Source organism: Heterodontus francisci, chromosome 21 (genome assembly GCF_036365525.1).
Source record: "Heterodontus francisci isolate sHetFra1 chromosome 21, sHetFra1.hap1, whole genome shotgun sequence".
Lineage (NCBI taxonomy): Eukaryota > Metazoa > Chordata > Chondrichthyes > Heterodontiformes > Heterodontidae > Heterodontus > Heterodontus francisci.
This window is the reverse complement of record NC_090391.1, coordinates 56,345,483-56,364,620: the sequence shown is the minus strand read 5'-3', so window position 1 is coordinate 56,364,620 and position 19,138 is coordinate 56,345,483. Positions and strand designations below refer to the sequence as shown.

Sequence of the window (19,138 nt, the reverse complement as noted above, 5' to 3'; positions counted from 1 at the left end):
TAACCTCGGCCCATACTACCTCAGTAGACAATCCTCAAACGCCCTTTCTGCCGCTGTAATACTCTCCTTGATTAACAATGCCACACCCCCTCCTCTTTTACCATCTTCTCTGTTCTTACTGAAACATCTAAATCCCGGAACCTGCAACATCCATTCCTGCCCCTGCTCTACCCATGTCTCCGAAATGGCCACTACATCGAGATCCCAGGTACCAACCCATGCTGCAAGCTCACCCACCTTATTCCAGATGCTCCTGGCGTTGAAGTAGATCATCGATCAGCCCTGACCTTATTGAATGCTGGAACAGGGTTGAGGGGTTAAATTACCTCCTCCTCTTCCTATGTCCGATGTTAAATATCCTTCTTTCGCTCTCAGTCACTCTGTCTGATCTCACTGTTTCTCTCTTTCTGTCTCTATCTCTGTCTGTTTCTGACAGCGTCGAGTGAGATTCACTTTGTATCCACTCCATGATGTTCCTGCCATGCGAGTGGTCTCTGCTTCTGCTGCGTTTCACCCGGTCTCAGTTTGTACTGCACAAGACCATTTATCTGTTTATAACACAATGGGCCCTGTCCTAACTCTGCATCTAACCCGATGCTGCCCCTGCCCTGGGAGTATGTGATGGGGCAGTGCAGAGGGAAATTTACTCTGTGTCTAACCACACATTGTGCTTGGCTTGGGAGCGTTTAATTGGACAGTGTAGATGGAGCTTTACTCTGTATCCCTGGAATTTAGAAGGTTAAGGCTTGATTTGAAAAAATGTTTGCAGAATATGAAGGGAAACTGATTAGGTAGACAGAGAGAAGCTATTCCCACTGGCTGCAGAGTCTAGAACTTGTGGACATAGTCTAAAAATCTAAACATAGTCTAATAACCATTCAGTAGTGAAATGAAGAAACATTTTAACACACCATGTGTGGTATCAGTTTGGAACTCTCTTCCACAATCAGGAATTGATGCTGAAACACTTGTTAATTTTTAAATCTGAAAGTGATAGATTTCTACTAACAAAGGGTATTAAGTGATAGGGGGCAAAGACGGGGATATGGAGTTAGATCACCGAAATGTGAAGTGACTAATTTTGGTAGGAAGAACATGGAGAGACAATATAAAATAGAGGTTTCAATTCTAAAGTTGGTGCAGGAGCAGAGAGACCCGGGTGTATATGTGCAAAAGCCGATGAAAACAGCATTACAAGTTGAGAGAGTGGTTCATAAAGTATACAGTATCCTGGACTTTATTAATAAGGCCATAGATTACAAGAGCAAGGAAGTTCTGTTTAACTTGTATAAGACACTAGTTTGGATTGTAACCAGAGAGGATTGGAAAATGATGATCAGAGCCTCTGCTATTTCCTTCCTTACACCTCTTAACAGCCTGGTAACTTATCAGCTTTCAAGGATGTTAAACCCGTTAATATTTCTTCTCAATATGTTTATCCCATCCAATATTTCAAACTCCTCCTCCTTGACTACAATGTCTGTGTCGTCCCCTCTTTTGTGAAGAGAGATGCAATATCTTCATTCTGAACCATGTTCACATTTTCCACCTCCACAGGCAGGAAGAAGGAGGAGAGGCAATCTAAAGTAAAGAATACAATTCTAACAGGGGGTGCAAAAACAGACAGATCTGAGGGGTATTTGTTCACCAATTACTGAAGGTGGCAGGGCAGGTTGAGAAAGTGGTTAAAAGGCATAACGGGTCAGTCCTGAGATTTCTAAATAGAGCCGTAGAATACAAAAGCAAGGAAGATATGATGGACCTTTGTAAAACACTGGCTTCGCCTCTACTGGAGTATTGTCCAATTCTGGACACCACACTTTAGGAAGGATGTGGGGGCATTAGAGAGGATGCAGAAACGATTCACGAGCAAGGTTCCAGGGATGAGAGACCTAAGTTACGTGGATAGATTGGAGAAGCTGGGGTTGTTCTCTGTGTCTCGCTCTGCCCTCCCTCTCTCTATCTCTCCCTCATGCTATCTCTGACACTAGGAGAGAGACAGAGGGAGAGAGGGTTAGATATGCAGGCAGAGAAAGGGGGCTGTAGAGAGAGACAAGGTTGGAGAGAGAGATATTGTTGTGGTGGATTGAAAGGGTGAATGTAAGGTCTATTAATTTGATATAATCCTTCACTGCTGTGTGCACAAGCATATAAGAGATAGATATGGAATGAGAAACATCGGGAGAGATCCAGAGGGAATATCCTCCATTTTAAACATCCAGCAAGCTATTCCACTGTGGCAGCCATCTCACCCTCATGATATTGGTTATGGACATTTTGAAATCGAAATCCCCGCTTGTGGACCTCTGTGTGAAGGGAAATAGGTCCTTCCTATCCACTCTATGTAGGCCCCTCATAATTTTATACACCTCAACTCAATCTCCCCTCAGCCTACTCTGTTTCAAAGAAAACATCCCCTGCCTGTCCAAATCTTTGGATTTGTTTGAAATTTTGAAACTCTCTTCTGCAAAGAGGAATTCACGCTGGCTTATTTTTAATTTTTTTAAATCTGAGATTGATAGAATTTTGTTAACCAAAGTTATTAAGAGATAAGGGGCAAAGGCGGTATATATGGTGTTAGTTAGATCACAGGTCAGCCCTGATCTCATTAAATGCTGGAACAGGCTTGAGGGGTTAAATTGCCTTCTCCTCTTCCTATTTCCGATGTTAAATATCCTTCTTTCTCTCTCAGTAGCCCTGTCTGTCTTTGCCTCTCAGTTTCTCTCTTTCTGTCTCTCTCTGTGTCAGTTTCGGACAGTGGCGAGCGAGATTCACTCTGTATCCACCCCACGATGTTCCTGCCCTGGGCGTGTTGGATGGGATAGTGTAGAAGGAGCATAACTCTGTATCCAATCCATGCTGTTCCTGTCTGGGGAATTTTAATGGGAGAGTGCAAACACATAGGTCTCGGAACAGTGTCCTCATGGGGAGGACTTAATGGTGCCTCCGAATTGACTAGTTAGCAATACTGGTGCTCCATGGATGAAAAGGGCAGTGATTGAGTGGATACGACATTGGCTGAGACAGTGGACAATGGTTGCTTCAGACTGGAGGGAGTTTAATAGTGGAGGATCATATTAGGACCACTGATCTTTTTGAAATATTCGAATGAATTTGACTTGGGTTTACAGTGCAGAACTTCAATGTTTGCCAATGTTTGTGTCATCTGTAATGTAATAAACAGGGAAGGGACTAGTAACAGACTTAAGGAGGATAGCGGTAGTCTGGTGAATTGAAACATTACAAGAACAAATGGATTAGGAGCAGGATTCGGCCATTCGGTCCCTCGAGTCTGCTCTGCCATTCAATGGCTGATCTGATTGTGAACTCAACTGCTACTTTCCTGTCTGCCCCCCATAGCCCTAGACTCCCGGGTTGAATAGAAACTATCTCACTCAGCCTTGCATACATTCAATGATCCAGCCTCCACTGCTCTTTGGGAAAGAGAATACCACAGACTAACAAGCCTCTGAGAGAAAAAACATTTCTCCTCATCTCAGTCTTAAATGGGAGAGCCTTCATTTTAAACTGTGTCCCCTCGTTCCAGACTCCTCAACAAGGGGAAACATCCTCTCAACATGCACCCTGTCCAGTCCTCCCAGGACCTGAGCTGCTTCTATATATCATCTCTTATTCTTCTAAACTGCCAGAGAATTTCCCGCAGTGTCTTCCCTGCTGACTCCGGCAATCTTCCCTTGAGGGCACCCGAAGGAATTAGCTCCCTCAGCCTCTCCGCCTTGCTCCTCCCTCTCCCCATTCAGGAGCCCCTTGCAGTACAATGGATGAACTGTATCGATAAAGAACAAAAAACAAAGAAAATTACAGCACATGAACAGGCCCTTCGGCCCTCCAAGCCTACGCCGATCCAAATCCTCGATCTAAACCAGTCGCCTATTTTCGAAGGGTCTGTATCTCTTTACTTCCTGCCCATTCATGTATCTGTCTTGATACATCTTAAAAGATGCTATCGTGCCCGCGTCTACCACGTCCACTGGCAATGCGTTCCATGCACCCACCACCCTCTGTGCAAAGAACTTTCCACGCATATCCCCCCTAAACTTTTCCCCTTTCACTTTGAAGTCGTGTCGCCGAGTAATTGAATCCCACACTCTGGGAAAAAGCTTCTATCCACTCTGTCTATACCTCTCATGATTTTGTACACCTCAATCAGGTCCCCCCTCAACCTCCGTCTTTCTAATGAAAATAATCCTAATCTACTCAACCTCTCTTCATAGCTAGCGCCCTCCATACCAGGCAACATCCTGGTGAAACTCCTCTGCACCCTCTCCAAAGCATCCACATCCTTTTGGTAATGTGGCGACCAGAACTGCACGCAGTATTCCAAATGTGGCCGAACCAAAGTCCTATACAACTGTAACATGACCTGCCAACTCTTGTACTCAATACCCCGTCCGATGAAGGAAAGCATGCCGTATGCCTTCTTGACCACTCTATTGACCTGCGTTGCCACCTTCAGGGAACAATGGACCTGAACACCCAAATCTCTCTTTACATCAATTTTCCCCAGGACTTTTCAATTTACTGTATAGTTCACTCTTGAATTGGATCTTCCAAAATGCATCACCTCGCATTTGCCCTGATTGAACTCCATCTGCCATTTCTCTGCCCAACTCTCCAGTCTATCTATATTCTGCTGTATTCTCTGACAGTCCCCTTCACTATCTGCGACTCCACCAATCTTAGTGTCGTCTGCAAACTTGCTAATCAGACCACCTATACTTTCCTCCAAATCATTTATGTATATCACAAACAACAGTGGTCCCAGCACGGATCCCTGTGGAACACCACTGGTCACACGTCTCCATTTTGAGAAACTCCCTTCCACTGCTACCCTCTGTCTCCTGTTGCCCAGCCAGTTCTTTATCCATCTAGCTAGTACACCTTGGACCCCATGCGGCTTCACCTTCTCCATCAGCCTTCCATGGGGAACCTTATCAAACGCCTTACTGAAGTCCATGTATACGACATCTACAGCCCTTCCCTCATCAATCTACTTTGTGACTTCCTCAAAGAATTCTATTAAGTTGGTAAGATATGACCTTCCCTGCACAAAACCATGTTGCCTATCACTGATACGCCCATTTTCTTCTAAATGGGAATAGATCCTATCCCTCAGTATCTTCTCCAGCAGCTTCCCTACCACTGACGTCAGGCTCACCGGTCTATAATTACCTGGATTATCCCTGCTACCCTTCTGAAACAAGGGGACAACATTAGCAATTCTCCAGTCCTCCGGGACCTCGCCCGTGTTTAAGGATGTTGCAAAGATATCTGTCAAGGCCCCAACTATTTCCTCTCTCGCTTCCCACAGTAACCTGGGATAGATCCCATCCGGACCTGGGGACTTGTCCACCTTAATGCCTTTTAGAATACCCAACACTTCCTGCCTCCTTATGCCGACTTGACCTAGAGTAATCAAACATCTGTCCCTAACCTCAACATCCGTCATGTCCCTCTCCTCGGTGAATACCGATGCAATGTACTCGTTTAGAATCTCACCCATTTTCTCTGACTCCACGCATAACCTTCTTCCTTTGTCCTTGAGTGGGCCAATCCTTTCTCTAGTTACCCTCTTGCTCCTTATATATGAATAAAAGGCTTTGGGATTTTCCTTAACCCTGTTTGCTAAAGATATTTCATGACCCCTCTTAGCCCTCTTAATTCCTCGTTTCAGATTGCGCCTACAATCCCGATATTCTTTCAAAGCTTCGTCTTTCTTCAGCCGCCTAGACCTTATGTATGCTTCCTTTTTCCTCGTGGCTAGTCTCAAAATTTCAACTGTCATCCATGGTTCCCTAATCTTGCCATTTCTACCCCTCATTTTCACAGGAACATGTCTCTCCTGCACGTTAATCAACCTCTCTTTAAAAGCCTCCCACATATCAAATGTGGATATACCTTCAAACAGCTGCTCCAAATCTACATTTCCGAGCTCCTGCCGAATTTTGGTATAGTTGGCCTTCCCCCAATTTAGCACTCTTCCTTTAGGACCACTCTCGTCTTTGTCCATGAGTATTCTAAAACTTACGGAATATGATCAATATTCCCAAAGTAGTCCCCGACTGAAACGTCAACAACCTGGCCAGGCTCATTCCCCAACACCAGGTCCATTATGGTATGAAAGATGATATCAGTAAAACCTCTCAGATTCGATGGTGTTGGACAGGGTCTGTTTATCAATGGAGTTAGGGTACAGATGAGCCAGGGTTGAACTGAATGGTAGACCAGGTTTGAGGGTTTGAATTTTCTCCTCCTGTCCCTATGTTACTGAGAACTCTCTGCCTACTCGGTCTTGTTTTCATAACCTGCTCCAGTTTGCCCAGCTGGTTACCAAGCACTGTTTGTCCTGGCTGGAAAATCTAGAACACTGGCCGGGGGGAGGGATTCTCGGGATAATCCCCGATAATTTTAGGCTGAGATGAAGTGGAGTTTCTTCACTCAGAGAGCTGTGATTCTTTGGAATTTTTTATCCCAGAGGGCTCTGGATGCCCAATCTGTGGGTATACCCAAGGCTGAGACTGATAGAGATATGGGGAATCCATTGTCTGGGAGATTGGAACTGAAGCCAATGATCACTCACGATCTTGTTGAATGGTGGAGCAGGCTGCAGCTCCCCTCTGGACTACTCCAGCTTGCATTTTGCTCTTGAATTGCCGATACTGCAGATAATACTGGGATACAAGGAGGTTCTTCCAACCCACTGTGCATCCATTGTCCATTATGAGGCTAGCCGACATGAACGTGGCCCTGTGACCAACAGATTTGACTATTCAATGCTGCGTGTCAGAGGCGAGACCTTGAGAGCCTTTACAAAGTCTGAGGTTGTCGTGTTTGGCAGTGACTGAGGGCATTGCACTGCCCACGTCAGAGGTACAGATTTCCCAAGACGGCAGACTGAGCAAGTTATGAAAACAAGACCGAGTAGGCAGAGAGTTGTCAGTAACATAGGGACAGGAGGAGGAAATTCAAACCCTCAAACCTGGTCTACCATTCAGTTCAACCCTGGCTCATCTGTACCCTAACTCCATTGAGCTGCCTTTGTATTGCAACCCTTAATCTCATTCCTGATTAAGTGCCCATGAATCTCAGTGTCGACATGTTCAAATGACTCCCAGCCTCAATAGCTTTCCGCTACCCTTTATGTAAAGAATTGCTTCCTGACATCACCTCTCAACGGTCCAGCTCTAACTTGAAGGCTATTGTCCCCTCAGTGATCTCAGTTCATTAGCAGCAGCCAACTGCACTGTGGTGATATGTGTATCAAAAGGATCAGTTTAAAAACCCAACGCTAGAGAGGCATGGACAGATGCAGACGGACAGAGAGGAAGATAGAGAGGGAGAGGGAGAGACAGAGAAAGCAAGAAAGGCGGAGATGAAGAAAAAAATGAAGAGAGAAAAGGTGAGAAACAGAGAACGAGAGAGAATTTTGGACAGATATAAAGATAGTGGCAGAGAGAGAGAGAACAGAAAGAGAGGGATCACGAGAAAGGGAAAACGAGATAGGGACAGGGGGAGCGTGAGTAGGACAGTGAGAGAGGCAAAACAAAGAGAATTCTGGACAGAGAGTCAGAGAGAAAGACAGAGAGAGAGACTAAGAAAGAGACAGAGAGAGACAGAGAAAGACGGAGAAAGACTAACAAAAAGAGAGACAGGGAGAGAGAGACAGAGACAGAGAGAGAGAAAGACACAGAGACGGAGTGAGAGAGACAAACAGAGACGGAGTGATGGAGTGAGAGGGGAAGTGAGAATGAGTGAGAAGAGACAGATGATGTCCCAGAAATACAGAGTGAAAGACAGAGAGAGATGCAGAGATTGAGGGATAGAGAAATAACAGTGTGAGGCAGCCATAGAGAGAATGAAACGGCAAGGCATCGCGAGAGCCACATAGAGATAAAGCGAGAGAGGGATGGAAATAGGGAGAGAGAGAAAGAGAGACAGAGAGCGTAGGACAGAGAAAGATAGTGAGACAGAGATACACAGGGACATCGGGTCATAGAGACAGAGAGAGGGGGATTGAGAGAGAAAGATGGAATGAGAAATACAGAGAAGCAGAGAAAGGGAGACAGAGGGAGACAGACACTCAGGGAGAGAGAGAAGGATAGAACGGGAACAAAGAAGGAGGGAACAGAAAGAAGGACAGGGAAAGCTAACGAGATAGAGTGTCAGACAGGGAAAGAGATAGCGAGAGAGAGGCACAGAAAAAGGGAACAAGAGATAGATGGACAGACAGAGCAGAATGTAAGGGGAATGATTCACTCCCATCTGGTAATGAACAGGCCGTGTGGGTCCCAGTTCAGGTCCTGTACATGTGCAGTACACTGAACAAAAGGGAATGTTTCACACCCCTCAGGTCCTGTGCAGACCGTGTCTGTCTCAATGTCGGCTCCTGTACAAGTACAGTGCAAAGCAGGTAAAAGGGAATGCAAGATTGCAAAGGTTACCCTTTCAAAAAAGGCGAGAGGATTAATTCCGGCAACCACAGTCCAGTCAGTGTAAAGTCAGTTTTGGGTCCACAGGTCGAAAGACCTGCGTGCAATGCTCATTCCCCGCCACCAGGTGTAAGCAGTAGATGCCGCAACAGCAGCAAATCCACAAATTCAACAATGACTTCAGGGGAAAGACACCAAGAAATTCAACAGCAACTTTCGGGGAAAGACACCAACACATTCAACAACAACTTCGGGGGAAAGACACCAACAAATTCAACAACAAATTGAGCAGAACAAAAACACCAACAACAACCTCAGCAAGAGCACAGCCTAACAAATAAAACAACAACTTCAGCAGGAGAAAGACACGAACAAATTCAACAACAACTTCAGGAGAAAGACACCAACAAATTCAACAACAGCTTGAGGGGAAAAACACCAACAAATGCAACAACATCCTCAGCAGGAGAAAAACAACAGCAACTTTAATAACAGCCTCAGCAGATGAAAAAAAATCAGCAAATGCAACAAAAACGTCCCCAGGAAAAGAATACCAACAATTGCAACAACAACCTGAAAAGGAGGAAAACACAAAGAAATTCAACAAAAACCTCAGCAGGAGAAAAAATAACACCAACAATTGCAACAACAACAGTAAAAAAATCTTCAGCAGGAGAAATACACCAATAAATTAAACATCAACCTCAACAGGAGAAAAACACCAACAAATTCAACAGCAACCTCAACAGGAGAAAAAACACCAACAATTTCAACAACAATTTCAACAGAAGAAAACGAGCAAAAAATTCTAGAACAACTTCAGCAGGAGGAAAATACCAACAAATTCAACAACAACCGCATCAGGATAAAAACAACAACAAATTCAACAACAACTTCAACAGGAGAAAAAACACCAAAAAGTCAACAACCTCAGCAGGAGAAAAACACCAACCAATTCAACAAGAACTTCGTCAGGAGAAAAAACACCAAACGTTCAACGACCTCAGCAGGAGAAAAAAACACCACCACATTCAACAACAGCCTTGCCAGAGTTCTTGTATCTCCTATAGCTCTGCCTATTGATATGGGGACCCCGCAGAGTCACCTACACCATCAGGAATCCTGCTGTCCTGACACGGGAACTCTCATCCTGATTCTCCCTGCTGATGAACAAAATGATGATATAGATAATCACCCTCACTTCCCAGATTTATCAATGGGCAACACACAAGCCTCGTACCTACTGGTCAGTTACTTTAATATCAGTGGAGAGTCAGGGAAGGCAGTAGATGCTGCGTATATAGTTTTTATGAAAGCGTTGGAGAAGGCACCACATAAAAGACTGGTTAAAAAGTTGAGCCTCATGGAATAGGAGGGTTAGTGTACAATTGCATCAAAAAGTGGCTTAAGGACGGAAATGTGTGAAATGGTTGTTTATCAGACTGGAGAATGGTCAGCCATGGTGTCTTCCAACGGTCAGTGCTAGGAGCTCCACCTTTTTTTTGCCTTTATCTTGGATCTTGGAATTCAGAATAGAATCTATGAATCTTCTGACGATACCAATCTTGGAGGAGTGGCAGACCAGTGAGGATGATAGAAACCGCCTGCAACGGGACATAAATGTGAGGCAATCCATTTTTACAGAAGGGACAGTGTGAGGCTATGCAGACTTAATGGCACAGTTCTAGAGAGGATACAGGGAGAGAGGGAGCTGTGGGTGCATGTACATAGACAGTTGAAGGTGGCAGGACACATTGATAGAGTGATTGCAAAACATCTGTCATCTTGGGCTTCTTAAATAAAGGCATTTAGTACATAAGTATGGAAATTGTGCTGGGTAGTCCCCAGGTGGAGTTTTACGTCCAGTTTTGGTCATCGCACTTTAGAAAGGTTTAATCCAAATGGGACATGTTATCAGGTGTACAGTATAAGCCAGGTGAGTGTGTTCCCCTGATGGTTTAATACACACGGGACATATTACCAGGTGAACAGTGTAAATGAGGTGAGTGTGTTCCTGGAACCGATCCCTGTGGTACCCCAATAGTCACTGTCCGCCATTTGGAAAAAGACCCACTTATCCCTACTCTTTGTTTCCTCTCCGCCAACCAATTTTCTATCCATCGCAATACACTGCTCCCAAACCTATGCACTTTACTTTTACACGCTAATCTCTTATGTGGGACTTTGTCAAAAGCCTTCTGAAAGTTCAAATAAACCACATCTATTGGCTCCCTCTCATCATCTCTACTAATTGCATCCTCGAAGAATTCCAGTAGATTTGTCAAGCATGATTTCCCTTTCGTAAATCCATGCTGACTCTGCCTGATTCTGAAACTGTTCTTCAAATGCTCTGCTAGAAAATCTTCGATAATGGACTGTAGAAATGTAACCATTACCGACGTCAGGCAGACTGGTCTGTAATTCACTGATTTCTCTCAACCCCATTTTTAAATAGTGGGGTTACATTAGCTACCCTCCAATCTGTAGGAACAGTCCACTTCTACAGGTTATATCTATTCTGAGCCTGTCTCCACACGGTTCCCATTGGAGCCGCTGTGTTGGTGGAAATATCCAGCTGTCTACCGGTTCCCTGCTCGTTTGCACCGTTTATTAGTATTTCCCTCTCTTGTTTCATATTTACTTCGGATTTTATCAGGGTTTGGGGCACAGACTGATGGGCCTATCATCTCATGCCTGGTGAATGGGGAGGGTCCTGCGCTGGGAACCTGTGGGTTTAACGCACTATAAGCGCTTGATGATATATCTGATATTTTACAGAGACGGTGAAGCTGAAACTGGTGAATGAGGGCAGCTGGTTCGCTGGGAGAGTGCAGATTCATTACAGGGGACAGTGGGGGAATGTGGCTGCCCTTCTCTGGGACCTGCCACACGCCTCTGTGGTGTGTCTGGAGCTGGACTGCGGGAACGCGGTTTCTGTACCGAGTGGAGCTCACTTTGGGGAAGGGTCTGGACCCAGTGTGACGTTGCTTGTACAGTGCAGCGGGACGGAGGCAGTTCTGCGGGACTGTAAGTCAGTTACATGGAGTGACTATACCATGCCAAACTCTAGGGATGCCGGCGTCACCTGCTCAGGTAAAAGTCGTTCTCAGTCTCTCATCTCCCGCCATGTCTGATAGAACCTGGGAAGACGTGTACGTAAAACAATCCAGGATGGTCAGTACCCGGAAAGTCAGACGATAATAATTCCAGTAATCTCTGGTTTGAATTAATGTTAATATTAGGATCACTGTCTGAAAGTATATCATTAGTACTATATTTAATAAACATTCTCCACCGGGAGCAGCAAATACCTGATACTCAGCACATTTACAATTCAGACAGAGCAGTTTCCATTGAGATTTTCCCTAAAGTCGCAGTGAATGATCTGAACTGCTGGGAATGTCACAATCTCAATCAAGCTCTCCATTCATCAACCCAACAGCCGCTACCGGGCATGCACTGTCAGCCCGGCTGTCCACCTGCAATGATCGCTTGGCCTCAGATCGGATATATCACACAGATTGCGAAGCTGAGACTGGGTAGCAGGGGGAGGGAGAGAGGAAGGTTTCCCAGCCTCGGGGAGCCGAAGTAATTGGTCCGCAGTTATTGTGGGTATCACAAGCGGAAACTGTGTTGTAAGATCTCACCACTGCCTGCGCATTGCCATTTAAATGTTGGGAAATATTGAGAAAGTAAAATGCACAGAATATTAAACTGAAGAGCGAAGATAGTTCGGGAAGCAGTTGCAACGATTAAACCCAACACCCTTAAACTATTCGAAGAAAAGCGGCGAGTTTTCCTGAAATCCTGGATATTTATTGTAAGGAGGATAGTGATGGACTTCAAGAGGGTAAGGAGAGGCTGGTGAAATGGGCGGACTGGTGGCAGATGATATTTATTGCAGAGAAGTGTGAACTGATACATTCTGGTTGGAACAAGGGGGAGAGGCAATATCACAGAATCACTGAACTGTGACAGTGCAGAAGGGGGCTATGCGGCCCATCATGTCTGCATGGGCTCTCTGAAAGAGAAATTCACTCAGGTACATTCCCCTGCCTTCCCTACATAACTCTGCATGTGCTTCCTTTTCATATGGTGAGACCGCACCTGGAGTATTGCGTGCAGTTCTGGTCACCGCATTATAGGAAGGATGTGGAAGCTTTGGAAAGGGTGCAGAGGAGATTTACTAGGATGTTGCCTGGTATGGAGGGAAGGTCTTACGAGGAAAGGCTGAGGGACTTGGGGTTGCTTTCGTTAGAGAGAAGGAGGAGGAGAGGTGACTTAATAGAGACATACAAGATAATCAGAGGGTTAGATAGGGTGGATAGTGAGAGTCTTTTTCCTCGGATGATGACGGCAAACACGAGGGGACATAGCTTTAAGTTGAGGGGTGAAAGATATAGGACAGATGTCAGAGGTAGTTTCTTTACTCAGAGAGTAGTAGGGGCGTGGAACGCCCTGCCTGCAACAGTAGTAGACTCGCCAACTTTAAGGGCATTTAAGTGGTCATTGGATAGACATATGGATGAAAATGGAATAGTGTAGGTCAGATGGTCGGCGCAACATCGAGGGCCGAAGGGCCTGTACTGCGCTGTAATGTTCTAATGTTCTAAAAAAATATATATAACTGTCTATTTCCCTTTTGAATGCTTCAATTGAACCAGCCTCCACCACGTTCTCAGATAAACATTCCAGATCTGAAATACTCGTTGCATGAAAAATATTTTCCTCCTGTCACTTTAGCTTTTTTTTACCAAATGCTTTAAATCTCTGCCCTCTCCTTCTCGATCCTTTCACCAGTGGAAACAGTTTTTCTCTATCTACTCTGTCCAGAACCCTCGTTATTTTGAATACCTCTATCAAATCACCTCTTCGCCTTCTCCTCTTCAAGGAAAACAATCCTGACTTCTCCAATCTATCTTCATAACTGAAATTCCTCATCCCTGTACCATTCCCATGAAAAGTATCGGTACTCTCAGCAATGCCCTCATGTCTTTCCTCAAGTACGGCGTCCAGAACTGGACACAATACTGCAGCTGAAGCCGAACTCGTGTCTTATACAAGTTCAACATAACTTCCTAGCTCTTGCACTCTGTGCACCTATTAATAAAGCCCTGGGCAGTGTATGCTTTATTTAACGCTCTCTCAACCTCGCCTGCCACCGTCAATGTCGTATGCACTATTAAACCAAGGTCCCTCTGCTCCTATAACCCGTTCAGAATTGAACCCTTCATTTTATATTTTATCTCCATGTTATTCCGACCAAAATGAATCACTTCATATTTCTCTGCCTTGAACTTCATCCACCAAATGTCTGCCCATTCCACCAACTTGTCAATGTCCTTTTGAAGATCTGCACTATCCTCCTCGCAGTTCACAATGCTTCCAAGTTTTGTATCATCTGCAAACTTTGAAATTGTGCCCTATACACCAAGGTCTGTGTCATTTATATATATCTAGACTGGGACCTGAATATTGAAGTATACATGGCATTTAGGAAGGGCAGGACGTTAGGAATAGGTGGAGGGGTAGCTCTGTTAAGTAATGATGGTATTAGTGCAATAGTGAGGGATGATCTAAGCTCAGGAGACCAGGATGCAGAAGCCGTTTGGGAAGGGATGAGAAATCATGAAGGCAAGAATTCAGCCACCTAACATCCAACACACTGTGGGACGGGGTAGAACATAGAACATAGAACATAGAACATTACAGCGCAGTACAGGCCCTTCTGCCCTCGATGGTGCGCCGACCTGTGAAACCATCTGACCTACACTATTCCATTTTCATCCATATGTCTATCCAATGACCACTTAAATGCCCTTAAAGTTGGCGAGTCTACTACTGTTGCAGGCAGGGCGTTCCACGCCCCTACTACTCTCTGTGTAAAGAAACTACCTCTGACATCTGTCCTATATCTATCACCCCTCAACTTAAAGCTATGTCCCCTCGTGTTTGCCATCACCATCCGAGGAAAAAGGCTCTCACTAGCCACCCTGTCCAGCCCTCTGATTATCTTATATGTCTCTATTAAGTCACCTCTTCTCCTCCTTCTCTCTAACGAAAACAACCTCAAGTCCCTCAGCCTTTCCTCGTAAGACCTTCCCCCCATACCAGGCAACATCCTAGTAAATCTCCTCTGCACCTTTTCCAAAGCTTCCACATCCTTCCTATAATGCGGTGACCAGAACTGCATGCAATACTCCAGGTGCGGCCGCACCAGAGTTCTGTGCAGCTGCAGCATGACCTCGTGGCTCCTAAACTCGATCCCCCTACTAATAAAAGCTAACACACCATATGCCTTCTGAACAGCTCTATTAACCTGTGTGGCAACTTTCAGGGATTTATGTACCTGGACACCAAGATCTCTCTGCTCATCTACACTACCAAGAATCTTTCCATTAGCCCAGTATTCTGCAATCCTGTTACTCCTTCCGAAGTGAATGAATAAATAATGGCAGCTTGTCAGAAAGGTACAGTGATAATTATGGGGTAGATTTTCACCGGCACACAGAATGGAAAGATCAGATGGACAGATGTAGCCTAGATGAGGACTGCATAAATTTTTTTCGGGATAATTTCTTGTAACAATACGTTGTGGAGCCAACCATAGAGTATTCTATGCTAGACCTGGTATTGTGCAACGAGATAGCAATAATTGATGACCTCACAGCTAAGGCGCCCCCAGGCAGCAACGATCAAGTTATGATTGAATTTTACATTCAGTTTGAGGGAGAGAAGAGTGGGTCCAAGACTAATATTTTAAACTTAAATAAGGTAAATTATGAGTGCATGAACGCAGAGCTAGCTGAGGTGAACTGGCAAATCAGGTTAAGGGATAGGTCCATAGAGATACAGTGGCAGACATTTAAGGGAATATTTCAGAATACACACATTTCAACGAGAAGGAAACATTCCAATGTCGGGACCCGCTGTCCGTGGTTAAGTAAAACAGCCAAAGTCGTATCAAACTTAAATAAAAGCCTATAATTGCACAAAGATGGGAGGCAGGTCAAAATGTTGGACAGATTTTTTTTTCAAAGCAAAGAATGACTAAAATATTGAGAAGGCAGATAACATTAGAGGAAGAGAGAAAGCTAGGTAGATATATAAAGTCAGATAGTAAGCGTTTATTTGTTAAAAAACGAAAAGAGGTAACAAAGTGAGCGTTGAACATATAAAGTGAGAATTTGGGGAATTAATAATGGATCATAAGGAGATGACAGATGAATGAAACAGATATTTAGCATCGGTCTTCATACTGAGGACAAAAGTAACATCCCAGTGTTTGCTGTATGTTAGGAACTGGAAGGGAGGACGGAATTCAAGCCAATTGCAAGCACCAGGGAAAAGGTAGTGAGCAAATTATTGGAGCTGCAGGATGACAAGTCCCCGGGACCTGATGCACGGGGGTGAAAAGAAGTGGCGAGCGAGATAGTTGATGCGTTAATTTTAATTTTTCAACATTCCGTAGATTCGGGGAAGGTTCATCTGGATTGGAAAGTAACGAATGCAACTCCTTTCCTCAGAAAGGGAGAGAAACAGAAAGCAGGAAACTACATGCCAATTAGTTTAACAACTGTCTTAGGAAAAATATTACAAGTTATTATTAAAGATGTTATAGCAGGGCATTTAGAAATATTCAAGGTAATCAGGCATTGTCAACATGGCTTTGTGAAAGAGAAATCATGTTTAACCAATTGAGTGGAGTTCTTTGAGGGAGTTACATGTGCTGTGGGCAAAGGGGAACTGGTAGACGCATTGTACTTAGATGTCCAGAAGGCCTTTGATAAGGTGCCACATCAAAGGCTATTGCAGAAAATAAAGAAACTCATAGTGTAGGGGGCAGCTTTTTCGGGAGCAGAGAGTGAGAGCGAGTGAGCAGCTGGGAAGGTCAGTTTCAAAGTAAACATAATTTCCTTTTGTTTTCGGTGGAGACCAGGGGGCTGCTAGGTAAGTAAAACCCCATATATTTGGGCTGTTTAAAATAACTTGCCTTTCATTGCAGCAGCTTTTTCGGGAGCAGAGAGTGCCATCGAGTGAGCAGCTGGGAAGGTCAGTTTCAAAGTCATTTCCTTTTGTTTTCGGCGGAGACCAGAGGGCAGCTGGGTAAGTAAAACCCTATATATTTGAGCTCTTTCTGAACCCGAGACACTACAGTTGTAGTGTCTCCCACCCGCACACCTCCTCGAACCAAAAAGAAAGGACTCGGTGGGGTGCAGATAAGGTAAGGCTTTTTCTATTTCTCTTTTTGTTTTATCGTATGATTGGTAAAAACTGTTCCTTCCTTTTTCATTTAACTAAGTTCAGCTTAAGAATAGAAATGGCAGGAGATCTCGGACCCGTGTCATGCTCCTCTTGCTCAATGTGGGAGCTCAGGGACACGGCTGATGTCCCTGAATCCTTCACGTGCAGGAAGTGTGTCCAGCTGCAGCTCTTGTTAGACCGCATGACGGCTCTCGAGCTGATGATGGACTCACTTTGGAGCATGCGCGCTGCTGAGGAAATCGTGCATAGCACGTTTAGCGAATTGGTCACACCGCAGATTAGGATTGCTGAGGGAGAAAGGGAATGGGTGACCAAAAGGCTGAGAAAGAGCAGGAAGGTAGCGCAGGAGTCCCCTGCGGTCCTCTCCCTCCAAAACAAGTATACCATTTTGGATACGGTTGAGGGAGATGGCTCACCAGGGGAAGGCAGCAGTAGCCAGGTTCATGGCACCGTGGCTGGCTCTGCTGTTCAGAAGGGCGGGAAAAAGTGTGGAAGGGCTATAGTCATAGGGGATTCGATTGGAAGGGGAGTAGATAGGCGGTTCTGTGGTCGAAAACGAGACTCCCGAATGGTATGTTGCCTCCCAGGTGCACGGGACAGGGATGTCTCAGATCGGCTACAGAACATTTTTTTTTTTAGATTAGAGATACAGCACTGAAACAGGCCCTTCGGCCCACCGAGTCTGTGCCGACCATCAACCACCCATTTATACTAATCCTACACTAATCCCATATTCCTACCAAACATCCCCATCTGTCCCTATATTTCCCTACCACCTACCTATACTAGTGACAATTTATAACGGCCAATTTACCTACCAACCTTCAAGTCTTTTGGCTTGTGGGAGGAAACCGGAGCACCCGGAGAAAACCCACGCAGACACAGGGAGAACTTGCAAACTCCACACAGGCAGTACCCAGAATCGAACCCGGGTCCCTGGAGCTGTGAGGCTGCAGTGCTAACCACTGCGCCACTGTGCCGCCCGTTTCTGATGGGGGAGGGTGGACAGCCAGTTGTCGTTGTGCACATGGGCACCAATGATATAGGGAAAAAACGGGATGAGGTCCTACAACCAGAGTTTAGGGAGTTAGGAGCCACGTTAAAAAGTAGGACCTCAGAGGTAGTAATCTCAGGATTGCTACCAGTGCCACGTGATAGTCAGAGTAGAAATGAAAGAATAGTCAGGATGAATGCGTGGCTTGCGAGATGGTGCAGGAAGGAGGGGTTCAGATTTTTGGGACATTGGGACATGTTCTGGGGGAGGTGGGACGATTACAAATTGGATGGTCCAAACATGGGCCCGACTGGAACCAATGTCCTTGGGGGTGCTTTTGCTAACGCTGTTGGGGAGGGTTTAAACTAATGTGGCAGGGGGATGGGAACCAAATGAAGAGGTCAGTTGACAGTATGGAGGTAGTAACTAAAGCCTGTAAGGAACTAGATAATGAAGTCTGCGTGAATAAGGGGAAGAGTAGGCAGGGAGCAGATGATGAACGCAAAGGGACTGGTGGTCTGAGGTGCATTTGTTTTAATGCAAGAAGTGTAGTAGGTAAGGCAGATGAACTTAGGGCTTGGATTAGTCCCTGGGAGTATGATGTTATTGCTATTACTGAGACTTGGTTGAGGGAAGGGCATGATTGGCAACTAAATATCCCAGGATATCGATGCTTCAGGCGGGATAGAGAGGGAGGTAAAAGGGGTGGAGGAGTTGCATTACTGGTCAAAGAGGATATCACAGCTGTGCTGAAGGAAGGCACTATGGAGGACACGAGCAGTGAGGCAATATGGGCAGAACTCAGAACTAGGAAGGGTGCGGTAACAATGTTGCGGCTGTACTACAGGCCTCCCAACAGCGAGCGTGAGATAGAGGTACAAATATATAAACAGATTATGGAAGGATGTAGGAGCAACAGGGTGGTGGTGATAGGAGATTTCAATTTTCCCAACATTGACTGGGATTCACTTAGTGTTAGAGGTCGAGATGGAGCAGAATTTGTAAGGAGCATCCAGGACGGTATTCTAGAGCAGTCTGTAAATAGACCAACTCGGGAACGGTCGATACTGGACCGGGTATTAGGGAATGAGCCCGGCCAGGTGGTTGAAGTTTCAGTAGGGGACTACTTTGGGAATAGTGATCACAATTCCGTAAGCTTTAAAATACTCATGGACAAAGACGAGAGTGGTCCTAAAGGAAGAGTGCTAAATTGGGGGAAGGCCAACTATAGCAAAATTCAGCAGGAGCTGGGGAATGGAGAATGGGAGCAGCTGTTTGAAGTTAAATCCACATGTGATATGTGGGAGGCATTTAAAGAGAGTTTGATTAGCGTGCAGGAGAGACATGTTCCTGTGAAATTGAGGGATAGAAATGGCAAGATTAGGGAACCATGGATGACAGGTGAAATTGTGAGACTAGCTAAGAGGAT

The 19,138-nt window shown here is 45.1% G+C and overlaps 1 protein-coding gene across 1 annotated transcript in view; it reads right to left on the bottom strand.

The window, feature by feature from the left end:
• Positions 1-6,758, bottom strand: part of LOC137381136 (uncharacterized) — a 34,684-nt gene extending 27,926 nt beyond the window's left edge. The window contains exons 1-3 of the mRNA XM_068053523.1: positions 6,602-6,758; positions 5,707-6,021; positions 3,681-3,787 (exon numbers count right to left, since the gene is read on the bottom strand). Coding sequence (XP_067909624.1) covers positions 3,681-3,787; positions 5,707-6,021; positions 6,602-6,758 — 579 coding nt within the window. The remainder of the gene's footprint in view (positions 1-3,680; positions 3,788-5,706; positions 6,022-6,601) is intronic.
• Positions 6,759-19,138: the final 12,380 nt, after the last annotated feature.